Raw genomic sequence first — 20515 nt, forward strand, 5'->3', positions numbered from 1 at the left:
TGTTAAATAACGTAAAGTAACCTTATTGTAGCCTAAAGTGTTGCCCAAAACACTTTTTGTAATTATATATCTCGTTAAATCATTAACACGATTTATAGTCAAATTTCGAGGATAATTTCGAGGTGTGTGATGCAAAGCTTACTATATATATACATATATATATATATATATATATATATATATATATATATATATATATATATATATATATATATATATATATAGTGTATCAGTGTTTTATTTATTTATTAATTTTTCCCCTCAAACGGCAAGGAAGTACCGAAGCTTAAGAAAAAGGAAAAAAAAAAAAAAGCTAGACGCAGTGCAACTAACGCAGGTGTCTCCAGACCTTTTAAAGATTGAATTTCTTGCTAACTTCACACAGCGTCTGTTTTTGCATATGTAAACAATTGACAAAAGCGCAAAAACGAGTTTGGTGTGAGTTCGCACAGATTTTTTGATTGAGGGAATTTATAATAAACCTACAAATATACACCGATCAGCCACAACATTAAAACCACCTGCCCAAAATTGTGTTGGTCCCCCTCGTGCTGCCAAAACAGCACCAACCCGCATTTCAGAATAGCATTCTGAGATGATATTCTTCTCACTACAATTGTAGAGAGAGGTTATCTGAGATACCATAGACTTTGTCAATTCAAAACAGTTAGGCCATTCTCTATAGATGCAGCTACGGGTCAGGAGCTTCAGTTAATGTTCACATCAACCATCAGAATGGGGAAAATTTTGATCTAAGTGATTTGGAGCATGGTATGATTGTTAGTTACAGATGGGCTAGTTTGAGTATTTCTGTAACTGCTGATCTCCTGGGATTTTCACACACAACAGTCTCTAGAATTTACCCCGAATGGTGCCAAAAACATAAAACATAAGACAGAAATGCCTTGCTGATGAGAGATGTCAACAGAGAACTCAGATAACCGCTCTGTACAATTGTGAGAAGAATAGCATCTCAAAATGCTTTTCTGAAATGCGGGTTGTTGCTGTTTTGGCGGCACAAGGGGGACCTACACAATATTAGGCAGGTGGATTTATGCTGTGGCTGATCAGTGTATCTATCTATAGCTATAAATAATTGATTCTGATAATGTAATTGGCCTACGATATATTATGTCACCCAATTTGTCACCTGTAAAAAAAAAAAAAGCACATTTAAGGCTCAGAGAGTGTCTCCGAATCCAGTAGCGGTTTTAATCACAACGCAAACCACGCGTGGGGCCCCGGACAAATATTTGTTTTGAAAAGTTTTTTTTATATATATATATTTTCTTTTTTTGCGTGCGTGCGTGCGTCTGCTCCGTTTTCTTTTGTAAACACGCTCTGGATGAACGTCATTGACTCTTGCACCACGTCTCGCTGTTTCTTCAGTGTCTCGCGCAGGACTGGCACATTTTTAGACACTGTGTCAAATGAAAAACGCATGTCGAGACACCTGTCTCGTTGCGCTGCGTCTAGGTTATTTTTAGCGCATGTCTTACAATGATTTAACATTCTGAACAAGTTCAGGTTGCAAAGAGGGGACTGTTGCAATGTTTATCATTATTTCAGATTGTTCTGCACCAAGCAAAGTTTCAGCGCTTGTTTTTTTCCTTCTGCTCTCTGAGGGGGCGCCATGCCTTGTATGTTTACTGTTACGAATGTTGCAGCTTTAGAATATAAGTTTCAGGTGAAAGTAAAGTAAATAAGACAGACATATATTACTATTGTATACAACAAATCCTCAAAGTAATAATAATACTGTATCATATTATAATGACAATCTGGACAACAATAAATTATTTTTGGGTTATTATATTAATATATACCATAACAACGGAACTCCAAACGTGTTACTGGGTGAAGTGCACAACCTATTCACAAAAAAAAAAAAAAAAAAAAAAAATAGATAAAAATATATAAATTGCTTTTTTATCACTGTATTGTGAGAAAACATGCATTCATTATCTTTAAATAGACTTTTATTTCATTAAACATTTTGAATGTACCTGGCTACAACGGCTGATAGGATTAATATAAAATTATGATTTGCAATACATTTTATGTAATGTCTTTAAGCAAACTTTTTTAAAATGGGGCCCGGGTTGGTCGGTTGCTTGGGGCCTCAGAAATCGTAAACCCGCCCCTGTCCGCATCATCAGAGCCCCTATGTAGAAAATTATGGGTAGTCTATTGCCACCTTGCGTTTACTTAAGAAACTACACATCAGGAGTGCGATCATATATATATATATATATGAGCATATATATGAGCACACTTCAGTCAAATCGTTCATAGAGTAAGACCTGGTCAAGCCAAATTCTGAGATGCCACTCTCGTGGACGAAATAATGTGATCTCACCTCTATGACCAAAGAACCTTTTATTTGGCACAGACCAGATATATAACGATTCTTCAACTTAAAACAACTTTGCAATTAAAATAATAATAATTTTTATAACACACATACATAAACAAACAAACACTAAAAAATTCACACCCATACTGTATAATATTACAGTAGAGCAGAGGTACTGTATCTGAACTATACAAAGAGAAATACTTACAAAATAGGGAACATGCAAACAACATCTAATGTAACAAATCAAATTATAAACTATAGCATAATAGTAAATGTAAAAAAAAAACTAAAAAAAACACACAAAAGCTTTCATTTTTAGTCTAATGACTAAAACCTCTCTCTTGTGGATCAGTCTAAAATATAGACTAAAATCTTTCTTTCTGGTCAGCCTGAAACAGACCAAAAGCTCACTTTCCCTCACTCATATCAACCCACATCAAGGGGCATGCAATTAAGCTGCCTTGTGTATTTTAGTTCACATGCCTGCAAAATCAATGATTCAACCTGAGGATCCACATACCAGCAATTAATAATGGTTCCAGCTTGATATCACAGTTCAAACCAGCGCATGCATAGCAAATAAACAGTTTGGCATGACACATAATATGACAGACAGTCATGTTTTAATATGGAGTATTCAGTGTAATTGCATACACCTCAGCTAACCCTTATAGTCCCCCTTTAGAAATGGCTTTATTCAGCTATGGTAATGGATAGTCTATGTTTACATGTGGGGTGGTAAAACAGTATGCATGTTTATCTTGGGTGCATAGTTCTCCTGAGGGTGATGGTCAACTGTGAATTTTGTTGCCTGCTTTACAAAGTAGCTTTGAACTCATATTTGTGCAAAATACAGTATTTGATAGCCACTATCAAATAAACACTATGATCTGTGGTTCTACAAAAGGAAATGTTGTATTTCACCATTATTGAAAACTATTCATATACTTAATTTATGTTTGTTGACATTCCATGTAACTACGCACAGTGTTCCACTTATAATACTATGCAACAATACAATTTAAACACTTGATTTTGTAATCAATCTATGCTAAAACAAACCTGACGATAATAATGCTAATGGCTAATAGTTTCTTATTCTAAGAAACACATCTGATTTTTATACCTCAGAATATAATTTCCTTACTGGAAAGGACACATAAAATCATATTAGTATTCTACCAATCAGTATAACTCTGGTTAATCAGTATAACTCTGGTTAATCAGTATAACTCTGGTATTTTTAAACCTCCAATAGTCTTCCACCAGCTATATTTACTTGCATTATTAATTTCAATGTGTTGCATTGAAGGTGCTGCTTCTCATTTGGTGAAGCTGTAATCAGATGTAAAATTGTGTATATTCATTAAAAGGATAGTTCACCCTCATGCCATCCCAGATGTGAATGACTTTCTGTGTACTGCTGAACACAAATAAAGATTTTTAGAATGATTTCACAGCTCTGTAGGTCCATACAATAACTTTTAAGTAATCCATATGACTCCAGTAGTTTAATCTTTATCTTAAGAAGCAATATGATATGTACGTGAAATATAATGTGGGTGAGATACAGATAAATACTGAAGTCCTTTTTTACTATAAATTCTCCTCCCTGCCCAGTAGGTGGCGATATGCATGAAGAATGTGAATCGCCAAAAACAAAAGAATGAGGATTTGAAAGCAAAAGTGGAGATTTATAGTAAAAAGGACTTAAAAATCTGCATGTTTCTCACCCACATCTATCATATAAAAGTTCAAAGTTCTGGACACCATTCAATTGCATTGTATGGACCTATAGAGCTGAGATATTCTTCTAAAAACTTTGTGTTCAGCAGAAGAAATAAATTCATAAACAAAAGGGATGGTATGAAGGTGAGTAAATGATGAGAGAATTATATGGTGTAGGCACTTCTGGTATAGGACACATAAATTAGGATAAGTCCATTGAGGGATACAAGAACCATTTGGTACACTTATAAAAATGATCCCTCTCATAGAGGGCTATAGTTGACCAATCTATTTTTCCAAGAATGTTCATTACCAAAATGAGAATAAATGGAGTCTGCCCCCCAAAAATCTAATACTGATCAATAAATAGTCCTCTATTTTTCTGCCTTTCCTCTGGTCTCATGGTTTAAACCCCTGTGTCTTCCTCTCCATCATCCTGTTGTGGGAGCAGCCTGTAGTGCTCAGCACTCAGTGGAAGGAAGGTGGAACATGGCAGACTCCTGTCTTCATCCAGTGTGGAGTGATGGTTATTTGGTTCTGGCTCAGTGGAATTGCATTTGGAGTATTGTTCTCTTTGACGCTCAGCTTCGCCTGCCTCCACTGATAAGTTCCGGCCATCTTTCAGATAGGATAGCAGGTAGCCAATGGGCACAGGGAGAGATGCTGCAATGATTAACATGGAGAGCATTGCCAGAGCCCAGTTAGGGTACTCCAGACTAGTTTCAGAAGCCTGACAGAGACAGACAGAGAGAAATAATATTCAGAACAGCTATGTCATATGGGGTTGATAACATCTAATTGTACAAAAGTTCTGCATATTTCTAACTAAAATCCCACTAATATTGTCCCTTAAAGTTCTATTAAGGCATCTAAAGTTATTTAAAAAAGTTCCAGCTTGTATCAGTGGGTATGTTACCATGTTGTGGTCCCAGGCTGTGTAAGTGGGTCGTTTAAAGACCATGCGGAGAAGACTGGCAGCCAGCAGTCCTACCATACCAAGCAGGCACACATACTTCCACATGTAGCAATAAACCACCGGGGGGCGCCAGTGTAACATCACTTCCACATCATCTAAGAATCTGGCACACATTGAACACACACAGACTATCAAATACTGCATACAATTATAACACCACTATTATAGATTGAACTCTAATAACTTAAATAATGTATTAATGCCGATTCTGCGTAATGTTCAGTGATTTCACATTACTTCTCACCGATCAGCACCGTAAATCCATGCCACACTGATAGTCTCAAAGATGACCACGATGATCAGCGGCAATGTGGCTGAATAATCATCAAACATGGACACAAAATAGTTGCCACTTCTTTGAGTGAAGAGCAGGCCAATGAAAAAGCCCAGGATACAGCTACAGACTGCAACATACATTGAGTCAATTAAAACAAAACAGTTAAAATATTAGCACAGCTATACACTGAGAAACCAAGATATTTAACACCAGAATTAGGTTACATTTCAGACTAATGTACAGCCTAGTTATGTGAAAATTATATTTAAGGCACAATGTCCTCTAATATTAGTGTGCGAGAGCGTGACTGTATGTGCATACTGGTCAACATGGTCTTGTGGCGGCCCAGCATTCTGAAGTTGTCCATGAGTGGGGTAAGAATTCCCTGCATGGTGCCAAACATGGTGGAGAGGCCCAAATTCAGCAGCATGAGAAAGAATAAAGCAGACCAAAATGGACTTGCTGGAAACAAAGCCATCGCTTCTGTAAACGCTATAAATGCCAAGCCGGTCCCTTCCACACCCTGAAAAAAATGGAGAGTGGGATGGAAAGAGTAAAAAAAACAATATTGTGCACTCATTATTTTATATCATAGCATGGTCTGTTAGAATACTTGTTTCTGATTGGCTGGAATGCGTCCATTAAAACCAGTTGTATGCACAGGTAGGTTCAGTCAGTTTTAATCACCATTCTATATTAATGCTTGGTTGCAATGCTGAGAGAGTTTTATGCCTCTGCTCAAACTACCTTCAGACACAGAAATAGTCTCAGAGCTGGGATTAACTGTCACAACAAAATAACATAATTAAGTCATACAGTGATGTCTTTAAATCAACTGTGAAGTGCTACAGAAAACGTGGAAAAGACAACAGTTTTCATCAGTCCCTTATTATTCACCCAAAGCGCTTGTAAGGAAAGCATGGTCTGAAAGTCAGCTGTCTTGCACAGAGGGGGAGAGAAGGTATCAGGGTTACGGCAAGATGGTTTAAATTGTAATATGATAAATACCATCTAATATTACTGCACTGCAATTATAGCCGCTAGAGGGCACCCACGATCACACATCGCTGACTGAAGCTTTTAATGGAGCAGTTTTGTAAGGCCATATTGTGATTTCATTCTTAAATTGATCAATTGTGCAGCCTTAATGCCACTTTTACAACTGTCATGGTAGCAATGCCGGTTTGTCCTTATTAATGTGAAAATTACAAAGAATAGGAATTAAACATAAAATGTTCAGAGGTGACAACCCTTCTACATTATGTGGCTTTTATTTTTTCTGGATTGGGTATTAAATTCACAGTTTTTAAAGAGTGTTTGGCTTCCAAAAAACTCTCATCCATTTTTCCAATTATTTGTACAGCTTTTTATTGAATTCTTAATAATCTTCTAATAAATATATTATCACAAAACTTTATCTTTGAGTATGATTTAGAATGGGTAGGACTCTAGATCTAACAACCTGTAGATAAACTTATCCTTTATTATTCTTCCAGTCAAAATTTGCACTTAAAAATCAATGAGAGCTGTAACTAATCAATGCTGGCAAGAGACCATGGTATAAGCAAGATAATCCACAGCTAGGTGTGCAATAAACAATTTGAATTCACTTCGCAGAGGCAACCACCCAGTTCTCTGCCTCCATGTCATGCATTAAAATAGTTTAATGCACTAGCTGTAGATTATCCCTTACTCCATCCATCCATCGTCAACCGCTTATCCTGTGTACAGGGTCGCGGGGATCCCTTACTCATACAATAATAATAAAATATTAACCATTTCATTATGGCAGTATGTCTAACTTACTAGAAATAGAATATGTAACCCTACCTTGCTCATTTCTCTTTCCAGGTCACAGTCAGTGATATTTGACCCCAGCAGGGTTCCATAGTGGTTGTACCATTCTCTGTATTCCTGCAGACCCACTGATCTGGGGTCAGACATATTGAACCACGGCCACCAGTGCTGTGATGAACTTGTTGTTGCCATTCCTGCCAGCTTGGCCACATTACTGCAGAGCAACATTAGCATTCATGTAAATAACAAGAAATAATAAATATATCAATTAACACTTTAATGCATACCTTGGGTCTTAAGCGATGCGGGACCTCATTCCACCCCTGTACTTAATACATTTATTGAAGTTATGCCCACTCCTCTTTAGTATTCCTCAATCCTTCTCTTCTGAATAGTGTAACAAAAAAGGCTAACAATATATTTTTTTAAAAGACCAGAAATATGTAATCGTGTCATGTTTTTTTTTTGCGTTTCCATTTAAGTTTATTATCACAGGATATAACGTTATTTGTTTATTACAAGACAAATTAGTACTATATGAATTCAAATGACTAATATCTCACATTGATTTTCTGTTTGACGGTGGTGAATTATCAATATTCCATATGCAAGTACACAAACATTATTCATGTTATTTCTGGCGCTGATGTTTCAGTGATTACTTTGCTATTTGATAAAGAAGCAAGGTTGTAGTAAACTATAGCAAGTGTAACACATGAACAGTATCATATGACTTTTGTCATTTGAGTGTACTACTGAAATTCGGCAAGTTGTGCATCTATTTAGATTCAATAAGTGCCTGAAAAAATACATTTGTGTAGTTTATTTATAGATTTTGTGTAGCTTATATGTTATGTGTAGCACAATATGTGTTTGACAGCCAGTTGCGTCCCATGAAATTTCAGCCTGGAAGTAAGGAATATATACATCATCTCTTTGAAAAATCGAAATATATCAGAACAAATTCAATTCTTTTCTAATTGTCATGAACATTTTTTAGCAATTTGACACTATCTGGGCATTTTGTAGATCCATTTGTCATAAATATACGTACCAGGTCACTAAAGACCCAATAATGTTTGGTGAAACACCCATGCATTTAAGGGTTAATAGGGATTAATTAACACTGACAAGGAAACCCATTCATCATAACTGACTCTAAATGAGATTTAACTATATTTAAAATTATGGTAATTTATTTCCAGCTAAAAAAGTTATGTGGTTGTATCACAGTACAGCGATGGTATCAGAAAGTAATACCACGGTACTTTTAAACATACAATAAAGTTACTGAATGATTACTATATTCATGTATCATAGTATTTACTTTAATATACTTCTGTTCCATGGCACTACTATACTCTTAAGACATCATGGTACCATAACAAAAAAAACGAAATAATCCCAAGGTCCATTTTGGAACTTTTGTTGTTAGTGTCGGTTTGAGGGGCTAAAAAATTATGAGAATGAACAGCAAGTTAATACTCAGTTTAAAAGCTTACATGATCCCACCAGTTGTTCAACCAATATAGTAAGTGCAATAGCGCAGGTCAGGATTACAACATCACTGTTTAAATGATTTCCTACAAACCCAACTTACAGTAAACCTTTCATAGATTTAATTATGAGAAAGATTAAAAAAATTATATGTTGAGCAAAAAAGAAAAAATCCAAATGAACAAACAGGCACATTCACTCACTCACGTTGCAACACAGGTCAGTGCAATATTTTTGGCTCTGAAACCAAGGACCACAAAGACAACAAGGGAGGCCAGCACTGAGGTCATGAAGTTGATGCCAGAGACCATGATGGCATCACGGTGGCAGTTGTTGTGCACAGGGTTGTAGGATGAGTAAGCGATTACAGAGCCATAGCCCAGACCCAGTGCAAAGAACACCTGTGTGGCAGCCTGACGCCACACCTGAACTTCCTTCCAAATCTCCAGCTAACGAAGAGAGAGAGAGAGAAAGAGAGTAACATCAAAAATCAGGTTTAAATAGTTGAATTGCAGTGTTGTGGGACATTTTTAAGGTTAGCAGGATACACAGTAATCTTTCTAGAACGAAAATATATATTTCTGAACTTTAGAGTAGTAGTGTGAGCTTTTTTGTCACCTTAGGATAAAACATATATTTTATCCCATCAATAGCTCCATCCAACATAAGCCCTCTGATGAGGAAACAGATCAGCACAGCGTAAGGGAACACAGAGGAGAAATACATCACCTGGAGAACAGAAACAGACAGGTCATCTTTTTATGTGCTATTTCATGAATAAATGTTTATTTGGTTCTTTTCATTCATTTCAGTTTCAGCTTACTATTGAAAACCATGCACATTTATGCCAAAATAAAAGGATTTGGATTAGCAATTTTGTCAAGCCACATTTAAAAGAACATTCTATTTTATGTGTGTTTAAATGGATAGTTCACCCAAAAATGAAGATTCTCTCATCATTTACTCACCCTCATGCCATCCCAGATGTGTTTGACTTTCTTTCATCAGCAGAACACAAATATGACACCAGTGGTTAAATCCATGTCTTCTGAAGCGATATTATAGGTTTGGGTGAGAAACAGATCAATATTTAAATCCTTTTTTTTTGTACTATAAATCTCTACTTTCACTTTCACATTCTTCTTCTTGTGTTTTTGGACATTTTATATTTAAAAAGCACTATTAATATTGATCTGTTTCTCACCCACACCTATCATATCACTTCTGAAGGTAGAGATTTAATCACTTGAGTTTTATGGAGTTTTATTACTTTTTGTGGCAGCGGGGGCGTGGTCAAGCGCCCGTCCGGGAGAGAAAAGCAGTAAGGGCGCTTACACCTGAGCTAAATTATGTCTAACACCTGTCTCTAATTTCAGTGAGCACGGGGAGAGCGGCATAAAAGGCAGCTAGAGGGCCTCCATGGAGAGAGAGAGACTGACTTGAGAATTACTTTGTGTGTTAATAAGAGCTTTCTTTGTAAAAGTGCTGTGTGCCCGTGCAGATTAATACAATAAAGAACCTCACCTCCGAGCCCTTGGAGGAGATCTTTTACACTTTTATATGGTGTTTATGTGCTTTTAGGAACATCAAATGTCTGGTCACCATTCACTTGCCTTATAAGGACCTATAGAGCTCAAAAATTCTTCTAAAACTTTTAGTTTGTGTTCTGCAGAAGGCAGAAAGTTATACACATCTGGGATGGCATGAGGGTGATTAAATCATGAGAGAACTTTCATTTTGGGTGAACTATCCCTTTAAATAAGAAACACTGTGTGTGTGTGTGGGGGGTGCGGGAGGTATGTAAACAAATATGGATATCTATGAGAGAGTATATGTATGTGTGTAGTTTACCTTGGCAGAAGACTTGATGCCTTTGATCATTGCAAGACACACTATGGCCCAGGCAGCCAGGAGACAACCAGTCATTATAGGGTTAAGTTCTCCTGACTGATCTATGGTATCTGAGATGTCCAGAGCCTTTCTGAACCAGAAATATGTGGTAGGAGAGCTTGTCGCACATTCTTTCACTAACACAGAAGGAAGAGATATGTTCTAACACTGCTGTATAATATAAAGCTTAGATATTACTGACATGCAATGTGCAGAGACAGGGTGTAAATGTGTGAATTTAAGTGCAAACCTGTCTGATTTGAGATCATATCGACAGGGCACTGTTCCCATGGCAATGGATATTGAAATGAATTCCCCATATAGAACAGAGACCAGGCAATGATTACATTATAATACAGAGCCACGAAGAAACAAACCTAAGGGGAAAAAAAATTGTGAGATAGACAATTGCAAATACTTAATATATGTTGGTATAAACATGATTTACGACCATAAAGAGAGACACCATAGCAAGAATCGATAATTTTATGATCTTCCCATTATTCAAGGGCACGTGCAAATTTACACATATCACCCGATTGGGAAAGATTGGCTGGCAACGTTAGAACTTTTACCCTCTGATATAAATGATGAAGCACAATATCACGCAATCACAAAATACAAATGCACAAAGTACTTTCCCTTTATATGCACATATATTCTCATACACAGATGAAACACCACCCCCCTCACCTACAAAAACAGAGCTGAACATATGTCATCATACATGTATGAATAAAATCCATTTTACAAACACTTTTCACAACAGTAAACCAAAGCAGGTCCTGTTCAAAGTAAAAAAAAAACATGTCATGTAACCAGCAGACGAAACATATCCCTATCAGCTCATTTTGAATATAAATTCTGAAATTGAATATATCTCTAAAAGAGTAACACTTTATTTTAGGGATTAGAAATAAGACAGTAATTCATGACTACAAATTAAACTTGTTTGTGACTAGTTATGGACTGGTTTGACATTATAAAGTATTTATTAAGCCTTTATTGGCTGATTTCTTATTGCTTTATAACCCCTTTACATTTGCTTTGATCATAACATTTAATTTATTATCTGAAAACTAAACATATCAATGCTAGTATGATACAAAAGACATCCTTTATAGGTTCTCAGTACTCTGTGTGAATGTGCTGCTTATAAGTATAAAAAGCATGTACAACTCATATAGAATTTCAACTAAGCAGGGAAGGTTAGGGTTAGGTGCAAGAGAAGGGATTGGTGTAGGGTGTCTGTGGGACTCTAAATAAACACAATGAACATGGTGTTATACTAAGAGTGCAAATAGCATCTAACACTAGATTCACTGGTGAAATGGGCAGAAAATATCCTTACTGTGAACCAGGAAAGGTTTAGTCCTCCAACAACTTTGAGTATTTTGTATAATTTATAATTGTTAAATAATTATTAATGATTACATTGAATCACAATATAATTTATAGACAACTTCAGCATTGTTAATGCTCCATAATTTAAATATACAGTAGGATCATAAAGTTAGAGACCACTAGTAAAAAAAATGCTTCTAATGTATGTCTCTATAGAAAAATCCCTACAGATTATATTATCAGCATAACAATGCGAGTGCAATGTTTTATATAAATATTTGAGAATTTCTTAGTATTTTGCGTCAACACACTTGAGCTGAAGTGGACTTCACAAGTTTGTGCAAAACCATACCAGCGTGATTTGGGAATGTTTCAAAGAGTGTCTGACATTTTGTACAAATGAGATAACAAATGCGTGTCACACAGTTGCTTACATTTGACTAGTGACCAAGAAACAGTGCAAAATCTTTCATGTCATCACTTAGTTATATAGTATTAAAACTTTAAAGTTGTTATTTATCGCTAGGTAAAACTTCTTTATATTTAATGTTGACTCAGGCCTTTAGGACCCCCATAACTTTGTAAACCATTGTAGTACATTCTTTGGTTTAGCAAAGGGTTCACACCTGGCATTTAGTTACTGTGATCTTGTACTTTCTCTTCCTGACAATAATAACTTTTTTAGGTTCTCACAAGTTAGCCCTGTGAAAACCCAATATATTCTTTCTCGCAGAGAGATGCTGAGGTATTCTCTTTTCATATTTGTATTAATCTTTGAAACTGACTATCAAAAGTTCTTTGGAATTCGGTAATTTTTAATGAGATGGGCTCTCGACACGTCTTTAATGCTCTGTTATTCCATATCATATCATATAATATAGCACTCTTTTATTCTTCATTTCAGAGTGGAAATATGCTTATTATGAATAACATTACCACATAGTACACACAAAATGATGTACTGAATTAAAAGACAACTCTTTTCAACATTTTTAAATAAATGCCTGCATGCCTACGTCATACTTGTATGTGCATTCTTGCAACATGATCACATAGTATAATAGCATGTTTGTCAGTGAAGGTATGTACAGTATGTGTGCATTTTACCATGCAGCTAGAGTAGCCGATGCCTGCAAGGCGGGGTGAGATGTGTTTCCAGACACCGATGCTGCCCTGACGGATGCTCTGCCCAGCGGCCAACTCCATAAAGAACAGAGGAACCCCAATAATGAGCAACAACATTACATACAATATCATAAATGAACCTAGAGAGAGAGGAAAAAGACAGAGTGTAATTAAGTTTCATAAAACTCTACTTCACAGACACATACTGAATTATCATGGAGGCTTAAACAAACATACATACCTCCTCCATTTTGGTGGCAAAGGTAGGGGAACCTCCAAACATTGCCCAGGCCAACACTGAAGCCCACTTGAGCAAGAACATACTGCAGCTTGCTGTCCCACGCGACCCGGTCATCCCCCTGCTCATCAGCACTGGTAGGTCCACCATCATCTGCTGATACCAGAGCCACCTCTGAACGGCTCTCAGCCAATACACACCCATCCTCATCACTGGGCAATGGCGGCTTCTCCATCTAGAGAGGGCACAATATATGTAATTGAGTGGAGATGAACTTTCAGTATATATCCTTATTTATGAGGTACCATTCAGCTCTGTATAACATTGCCTTCTTGTTCTTAACTATGTATAATAATAATAAAAAAATGTATAATAATAGGGCGAGCCATGTGACGTCATGCGGGGAGTGGACCTGTAAACGGCGAGCTCTGCGAGCTCTGCGCACTTTGCTAATTTTTTATTATTTTTATGTTATAAACTGGAGAGATTCGATACACCCTGCTATATATCTGTTCTTTGAAGTCAACATGTCAAAGAATTAAAAATCCTCGGGCTCTGGAGACATTAAAAGACACTTACGTACTCAAGCTGATACCTCAGACAGGCCCGCAGACCAGGGAATCAGTTTGGACGGTGTGGCAGGGAAATTCAACACCAACTGTCCAGCATGTCTGTGATGCTGACGAAAGTTGTTGCTGACTTAAAGGATCTTGCTGTAATACTTCGATCGATTACTTTGATGGAAACTAAATTCTCTGAGTTGGTTACAAGAATCGGAGAATAAATTATCAATCGATTAATTTCAAAATAAAAACTTGAATAAATAAATCAATTTATAAATGGACAAATAAAAAGACACATTTAAATGTGTTTATTTAATTAATGTTTAAAAATGACATTATATTTAACAATAAAATTGTGCATTAATAAATCATATTTATTTCATCTTTAAAATGTCACAAAATGTAGTATTTAAGTTGCATTTTAAAAAGGTATTTGTCAATTGCTTTTCTTAAGTCATTTGCCAATGGCTTTTTTTTTTTCGATTTCCTTTTCAATTGAGAATCGAGTTTAAAAAAAAATGCCATTGGACTGTTGACTGGTGAGAGCAACAAACAAACTTTCGACTCATTTATAAGACACACCCCCTCTCCCACGTGCCACTCGAAGAGGATGTAAGATGGCCTGTCATTGGACGACGATACGAGCAGTTTACATGATATTAATAGATCTGCGCATAAAAACAGATGCAAAACATATCAGAAGTTAATGGTGGCTCGTTAACTGTTGCTGTGAAATACAGAACGCGCCCCAACCTGAGCGTACACATTAATATATGTCCGGATCAGAGCTGGTAATCGTGATGCCGTGAACAGAACCAGCCTCCCGACCCGCATCCCTAACTGAAACACGTGACGGAGGTAAGCAAGGGCAACGGCTCGAGTCGCTGGAGAAAGCCGATGGAACTTATACAGAACTTATATTTAAGAAAACGCACACCCCCTTTCAGTGATATCACATTAATTACAAAAAAAAAAAAAACACTGTATGATCATATTTAAATATTGTATTTTTTATTAAAATAATTGCCTGTTCGAGAAAAGGCGGACTGTCGGAATGAGAAGGCAAGCGAGCACACTTTTGTGGAACACAATGTACACATTGTTTTATCACATTGCTCTTTTACAATTGTAGTTAAAGTCATATAGATTTAACATTTTGAATGAATTTGCATATTAATTGTACTTTAATCAATTATGTTACAGGCAAATTTTAATTGTCATGGATAATGGCAATTAACATGTCAAACATGTTTGAGGGAAAATGTCCAAGATTTAGGCCAGACATTTTCTGAGAGAAAAAAAAACAACAATAACCTACAAGTGTTGTGTGAAATGAAACAGTCACTTAACATAAATCTTAATGGGGGAAAAAAAGGCCTTCTGGTTGTGTAAACAAAAGATAACACTTTATTAAGCATTGTAAACAGAATCAGTTAGCAAAGTTTCATCGTGTCCCAGTGCTTAAATTATGTTAAGTTAGTAGTAATGATCTCACAATGCAAAACATCTCAAACATCTTTGACATGTTAATTGCCATTATCTGTGATAAATTTAGCCTATAACATAATCCATTAAATCCAAACAATTAAAATGTCAATTCATTCAAAATTCAAATTGTTAAATCCATAACACCCAAACTACAATAGTAAAAGAGCAATGGATAAAATAATGTGTACATTGTGTATTTACAGTGTGTATAGCTCCTGTAAGTCAAATAAACCTTTATGAAGATGAGCAAAACAAAAGTTTAAGCACAAAATTTTATTGGCGACATTATAAACAGATATACACAGTATGTTGGTGTGGAATATATATATATATATATATATATATATATATATATATATATATATATATATTTATTTTGAAAGAGACACTTTCAGTAATACACAACATTAGTTTTAAACACAACCATTTGTTCCACAAAAGTGTGCTCGCTTGCCTTCTCTGTGTCATCAGCTGACCGTCATTGCGACAGTCCACCTTTTCTCGATCATATACAGGCAATTATATGAATAAAAATAAAAAAAATTCAAGATTTTTTTTTTTTTTATGAATGTGATATAACTGAAAGGGATTGTGCGTGTTCTTCTGTATAAGTTCTGGAAAGTCCATTGGCTTTCTCCAGCATTACACCTGCTCACCTCCTTCATGTGTTTCAGTGTCCCAGCTCCATATCACTGTGCATGCTCAGTTAGGGCCTGTCACGCTGGGGAAAGACAGAAGAAGAAGAGAAAAAAAAAAGCAGAGGTAAAGCTCACAAGTCTTTGATGAAAAAGTCTGCACAAAAGCGTTACAGAGCCAGCTCTGTCGAGCTCAAAAGGAAGCCACTGGGGCGAGGGTCGTGTGTTCATCGGTGTGTGTGCTGTGGAGGTCCGGAATAATCCACTGAAGGGTGGTGTGGTGCGAAGCAGAGCCCAGAACAAGTCTCCCGACAAGTGGGCAGAAACCAGTCCAATGGCATTTTTTAAAAACTAGATTCTCAATTGGTTGAAGAAAAGGAAAAGACAAAGGAAAAAGAAAAGCCACTGGCAAATGGACGAGGAAAAGCATTTGCCAACTATTTTGTGTGAATTGCATTTTTAATATATTTGTGAATAACTTTAGATACGGAAGAAAATATAATTATTTGGCGGTGCTATATTGCAGGAACATTATATCTGTTACTATCGAGCGTAAACAGAAGGTCTAAAAGAGTGATGTACAAGGTAAACATTTCTGATTTGAACATGGCAGCTTTCTGAGGTAACTATGGTGCAATGTGAGGTGCTGCAAAGTGTGTGTGAAAATCTGTTTTCCACTAGACCCTGCAGTGAAGACACCTTCTTAAACAAGTGCACCAGTTCACAGAAAACCACAGGGAACCACTAAGCCTTTATTTCGCTTTATTTGCTTCTCTCGTTTCCCTCAGACACTCTCCCTCTTCCCTGGAAAGGAGTGAATGCTTTCATTGTTTATTCTTTTTGTAAATTGGAGTAACGAAAGTCAAATAGTCAAGCCCTCTACAACATCTTCTTGTTTTCATCCAGCTATCACATTTCTGCTACTCGCTTTAAGGTAAACAGAAGATTATGTTAAAGAATGTGCACACAGAGCAGAAAGAGAGTGATAAAGAAATGTTTGTGAGAGTAGACTATTAATGAGTAGTTAAGAAATTTTTTTAATTCAATATCAAGATTTTAGGTTAAAATATATACCATATATTTGGAAATTAAATCTGTATAAATGTTATTGCATTCAATAAAATATTAAACTAAGTTGTATTTTTTTTTTTGTAGAAATAAAATAAAGGTAAAATCTTAGAAGGGAATAGGGCATAGGGATGGTCACTTCTGAATGGAATGCACCCTGAGTCGTTCTTGACTGAAATAAATGTACTGTAGTTATCTTTATGTAAAATCTGTGTCTTTAGATTTACTAAGAAATTTGACATGACTTCCCCCATAATTAAGCAAATGTTAGGTCTATTTATGAAGCAGGAAACACCACCATACAACAAAAACAACAACAGTATTAATAATATGCAATTGCCATGTTTACAAATCTAAAAAAATGTAAGCACCATAACTGTATTTATTAAAATGTTTTACTACATTTTGTCAACTGCTGGGCTTGACTTTCAGGAAGCTATAGAAAAATGGCAACAAGCATTCCATTCCAGTTAGACCACTTGAATTTAATGTAATTTTAACTGTGTAGTCTTTATTTTTACATGTTCATAAATAGAGGATTATGCTTGTGCATAGCCTACATATTACAGTTGTATTAAGGGATTCACTATTTTATTGTAATCACTTTCACTAATGGTTGAACTGGAGCACGAACAGCATTTCTGCGTGTGCACTTATTAAATAATATACTAATACAATGAATCTTTATTCTGTTTGTCATTTTTAATATACACTAAGGTTTTGAAACACTTGACTGAAATGTTTCTCATGATCTTAAAATATTTTGATCTGAAGGTGTATGCTTAAATGTTTGAAATTAGTTTTGTAGACAAAAATATATTTGTGCCACCATAATAATTTATTTCATAAAACTAAAATTTTATTTATTTTTGAATTTGTTGACTTGGACCAAATAATAAAGAAAATCAGCCAGTAAGTGCCCACCATATATGGGAACTCCTTAAATACTGTTTAAAAGCATCCCAGGGTGATTCCTCAAGAAGTTGTGTGAGAAAATGTCAAGAGTATGTGTCTGCAAATTCTAGAATTTGAAGACGCTAAAATATAACACAGCTTTGATTTATTTTGGATTTTGTTTAGTTACAACATAATTCCAATAGTTCCATTTATGTATCTCCATAGTTTTGATGACTTTACTATTATTCTAAAATGTGAAGAAAAGAAACATATAATAAAGAATGAGTGTGTTTCAAAACATTTGACCGGACGTTTATGTAATGATAAAAAGTAAACACATTTGATCAAATGTACATTATTGTATTTATTTGTTATTCTTTAGTATCTTTAAACTCCAATTCAAGCTGGGTAGCATTTCTTCTCATCCGATAATAACCTACATGTTGTAACTGAATATTTAAATCATCCACATAATTATAATTTCCACTGTGTGCAGTCTCCAGAGTTAAAATAATACCCCCTTAGTGAATTATTTAGTAAATTAAGAATTTTTCAGCTTAATATTAATAAAGAGTACATTTTAAAAATGCATCTGTATTATATATTATATTAATATATTCAGCATGAAATAAATCATTCCAGGGGAAAAGGAAGCATTAAACTCCCAGCTCATACGTCTTCCCCACGGTGGATTATGGGCAATTAACTGTCGTCGAGTACATCAAAGGTACACCTCGAAATTAGAGTGCATTGCGTGTAAGAATGAGAGAAAAAAAGTAGGGAATGAGTGGTTCAGAATTGTAAGGAGTAATTATATATAATGAGTACTTGAGTACTCTTTTAATTGGATACTTTCTTACTCAAGTAATTATTTATGTTAGTACTTTTAATACTATTAGAGTATTTTTTGTATTTTATTTTTTTAAGTAATTGTACTTTCACTTGAGTACAATGTTTGGCTACTCTACCCACCTCTGGAAATGAGATCCGAGATGGTCAAACGTGTAAACAGCACCCTTAAAAAAATACTAAGAAGTTGAACTGATGCTTTAGCCCCTTTTTCCACTTACATTGCCAGTACTTTACCCTTAGTAACTTTCTAGATGAGAACACTTAAGAGAAACAGAACATCCAAGGAGACTTATCCCCTCTTGCATTCACACTCACAAAAGTAATCCCCGTAGTGACATCATCTAATATCTCCCATTTTTCTTCTGACGTTTATGCACACGTGATTCTATAACAACAACAACAACAACAACAACCAAATTAACAACACTGAAGGAGAACACCAGGACTGGAACTAAAGGTTGCATAAAAGAAATCTATATGACTCCAGTGGTTAAATCTATGTCTTCAGAAGCTATATAATTGGTCTTGTTGATAAACTTATCAATATTTAAGTCCTTTTTTTTACTATCAATCTCCACTTTCACATTCTTTTTCTTTTTTTTTTGCAATTTACATTCTTCATGCATATTGCCATCTACTGGGCATGGAGGAGAATTTAGAGTAAAAAAGACTTAAATATTGATCTGTTTCTCACAAGTAGACCTGCTAATGGTGCTATTAAAGGGATAGTTCACCTGAAAATTATCTAATAATTTACTCACCCTCGTGCCATCTGATATGTGTATGACTTTTCTTTCTCCTGACGGATTACTTTTATGTGGATTATCTGTGCTTTTTGGACCTACAAATATCTAATCACCGTCTTCTCCCATTCTAAAGGACCTGCTGAGCCTGGATCTTTTTCTACAAATCTTCAAAAGTGTTTTGCAGAAGAAAGCTATACACATCTCTTTGGCATGAGGGTGAAAACTGGTACCACATGCATAAATGCAAATTGTTGAAAGATTCAGACATTAACTATTTTTTTACTGTGATTTCTCTGCATCTGTTTCCATTTCAGATTGCAATACTGTGGAGTATAGATGCCAGAAAGGTGTCTGATCCCCCCAGATTCAAGCCAGGACAGCGGATTGGCAGAAAAACACAACCTGAAATGCGAACCAGTGTGGACGGACCGTGTGAGTTCCTCAGTGATGTGGACACCAATGAACTTGAAGCTGCTGACTCTCTCCACTGGTTCTCCATTGATGGTCTTTTCTCTTGAAGTCCACCACAAGCTCCTTGGTCTTGCTGACGTTGAGGGAGAGGTTGTGCTCCTGACACCAGCGTGTCAGAGTGTGCACCTTCTCTCTATAGGCTGTTTCATCATTATCAGTGATCAGATCTACCACCGTCGTATCATCAGCAAACTTAATGATGGCATTGGAGCTATGTGTTGCTACACAGTCATGTGTGGAGTGGGTTGAGAATACAGCCCTGCGGAGCTCCAGTGTTGAGGGTCAGTGATGAGGAGGTGTTGCTGCCCATTCTAACCACTTGGCATCTACCTAACAGGAAGTCCAGGATCCAGCTGCACAGCAAGCTGTTTAAGCCCAGAGCCTGGAGTTTCACATCAAGCTTGGAGGGCACTATGGTGTTGAATGCTGAGCTGTAGTCTACAAACAGCATTCTCACATAGGTGTTCCTTTTTTTCCAGGTAAAAATGCAAAATTGCTGTTATTAGTCAAGATGAGAATTCAATTTAAGAAACCATTTAAAAACATTTGCTCTTAACTTAAAAT

General features: G+C 35.9%; 1 protein-coding gene across 1 annotated transcript in view; it reads right to left on the bottom strand.

Annotated features, from left to right (window-relative positions):
- Window positions 1-2364: 2364 nt before the first annotated feature.
- Window positions 2365-20515, bottom strand: part of slc6a16a (solute carrier family 6 member 16a) — a 28389-nt gene continuing 10238 nt past the window's right edge. The window contains exons 2-12 of the mRNA XM_052139091.1: window positions 13235-13466; window positions 12976-13133; window positions 10775-10901; window positions 10486-10661; window positions 9253-9363; window positions 8842-9083; window positions 7171-7351; window positions 5662-5863; window positions 5308-5467; window positions 5004-5166; window positions 2365-4817 (exon numbers count right to left, since the gene is read on the bottom strand). Of these exons, the coding sequence (XP_051995051.1) occupies window positions 4494-4817; window positions 5004-5166; window positions 5308-5467; window positions 5662-5863; window positions 7171-7351; window positions 8842-9083; window positions 9253-9363; window positions 10486-10661; window positions 10775-10901; window positions 12976-13133; window positions 13235-13466 (2076 nt within the window). The 3' untranslated portion in view covers window positions 2365-4493. The remainder of the gene's footprint in view (window positions 4818-5003; window positions 5167-5307; window positions 5468-5661; window positions 5864-7170; window positions 7352-8841; window positions 9084-9252; window positions 9364-10485; window positions 10662-10774; window positions 10902-12975; window positions 13134-13234; window positions 13467-20515) is intronic.

The sequence above is a fragment of the Xyrauchen texanus genome, chromosome 12 (genome assembly GCF_025860055.1).
Source record: "Xyrauchen texanus isolate HMW12.3.18 chromosome 12, RBS_HiC_50CHRs, whole genome shotgun sequence".
Lineage (NCBI taxonomy): Eukaryota > Metazoa > Chordata > Actinopteri > Cypriniformes > Catostomidae > Xyrauchen > Xyrauchen texanus.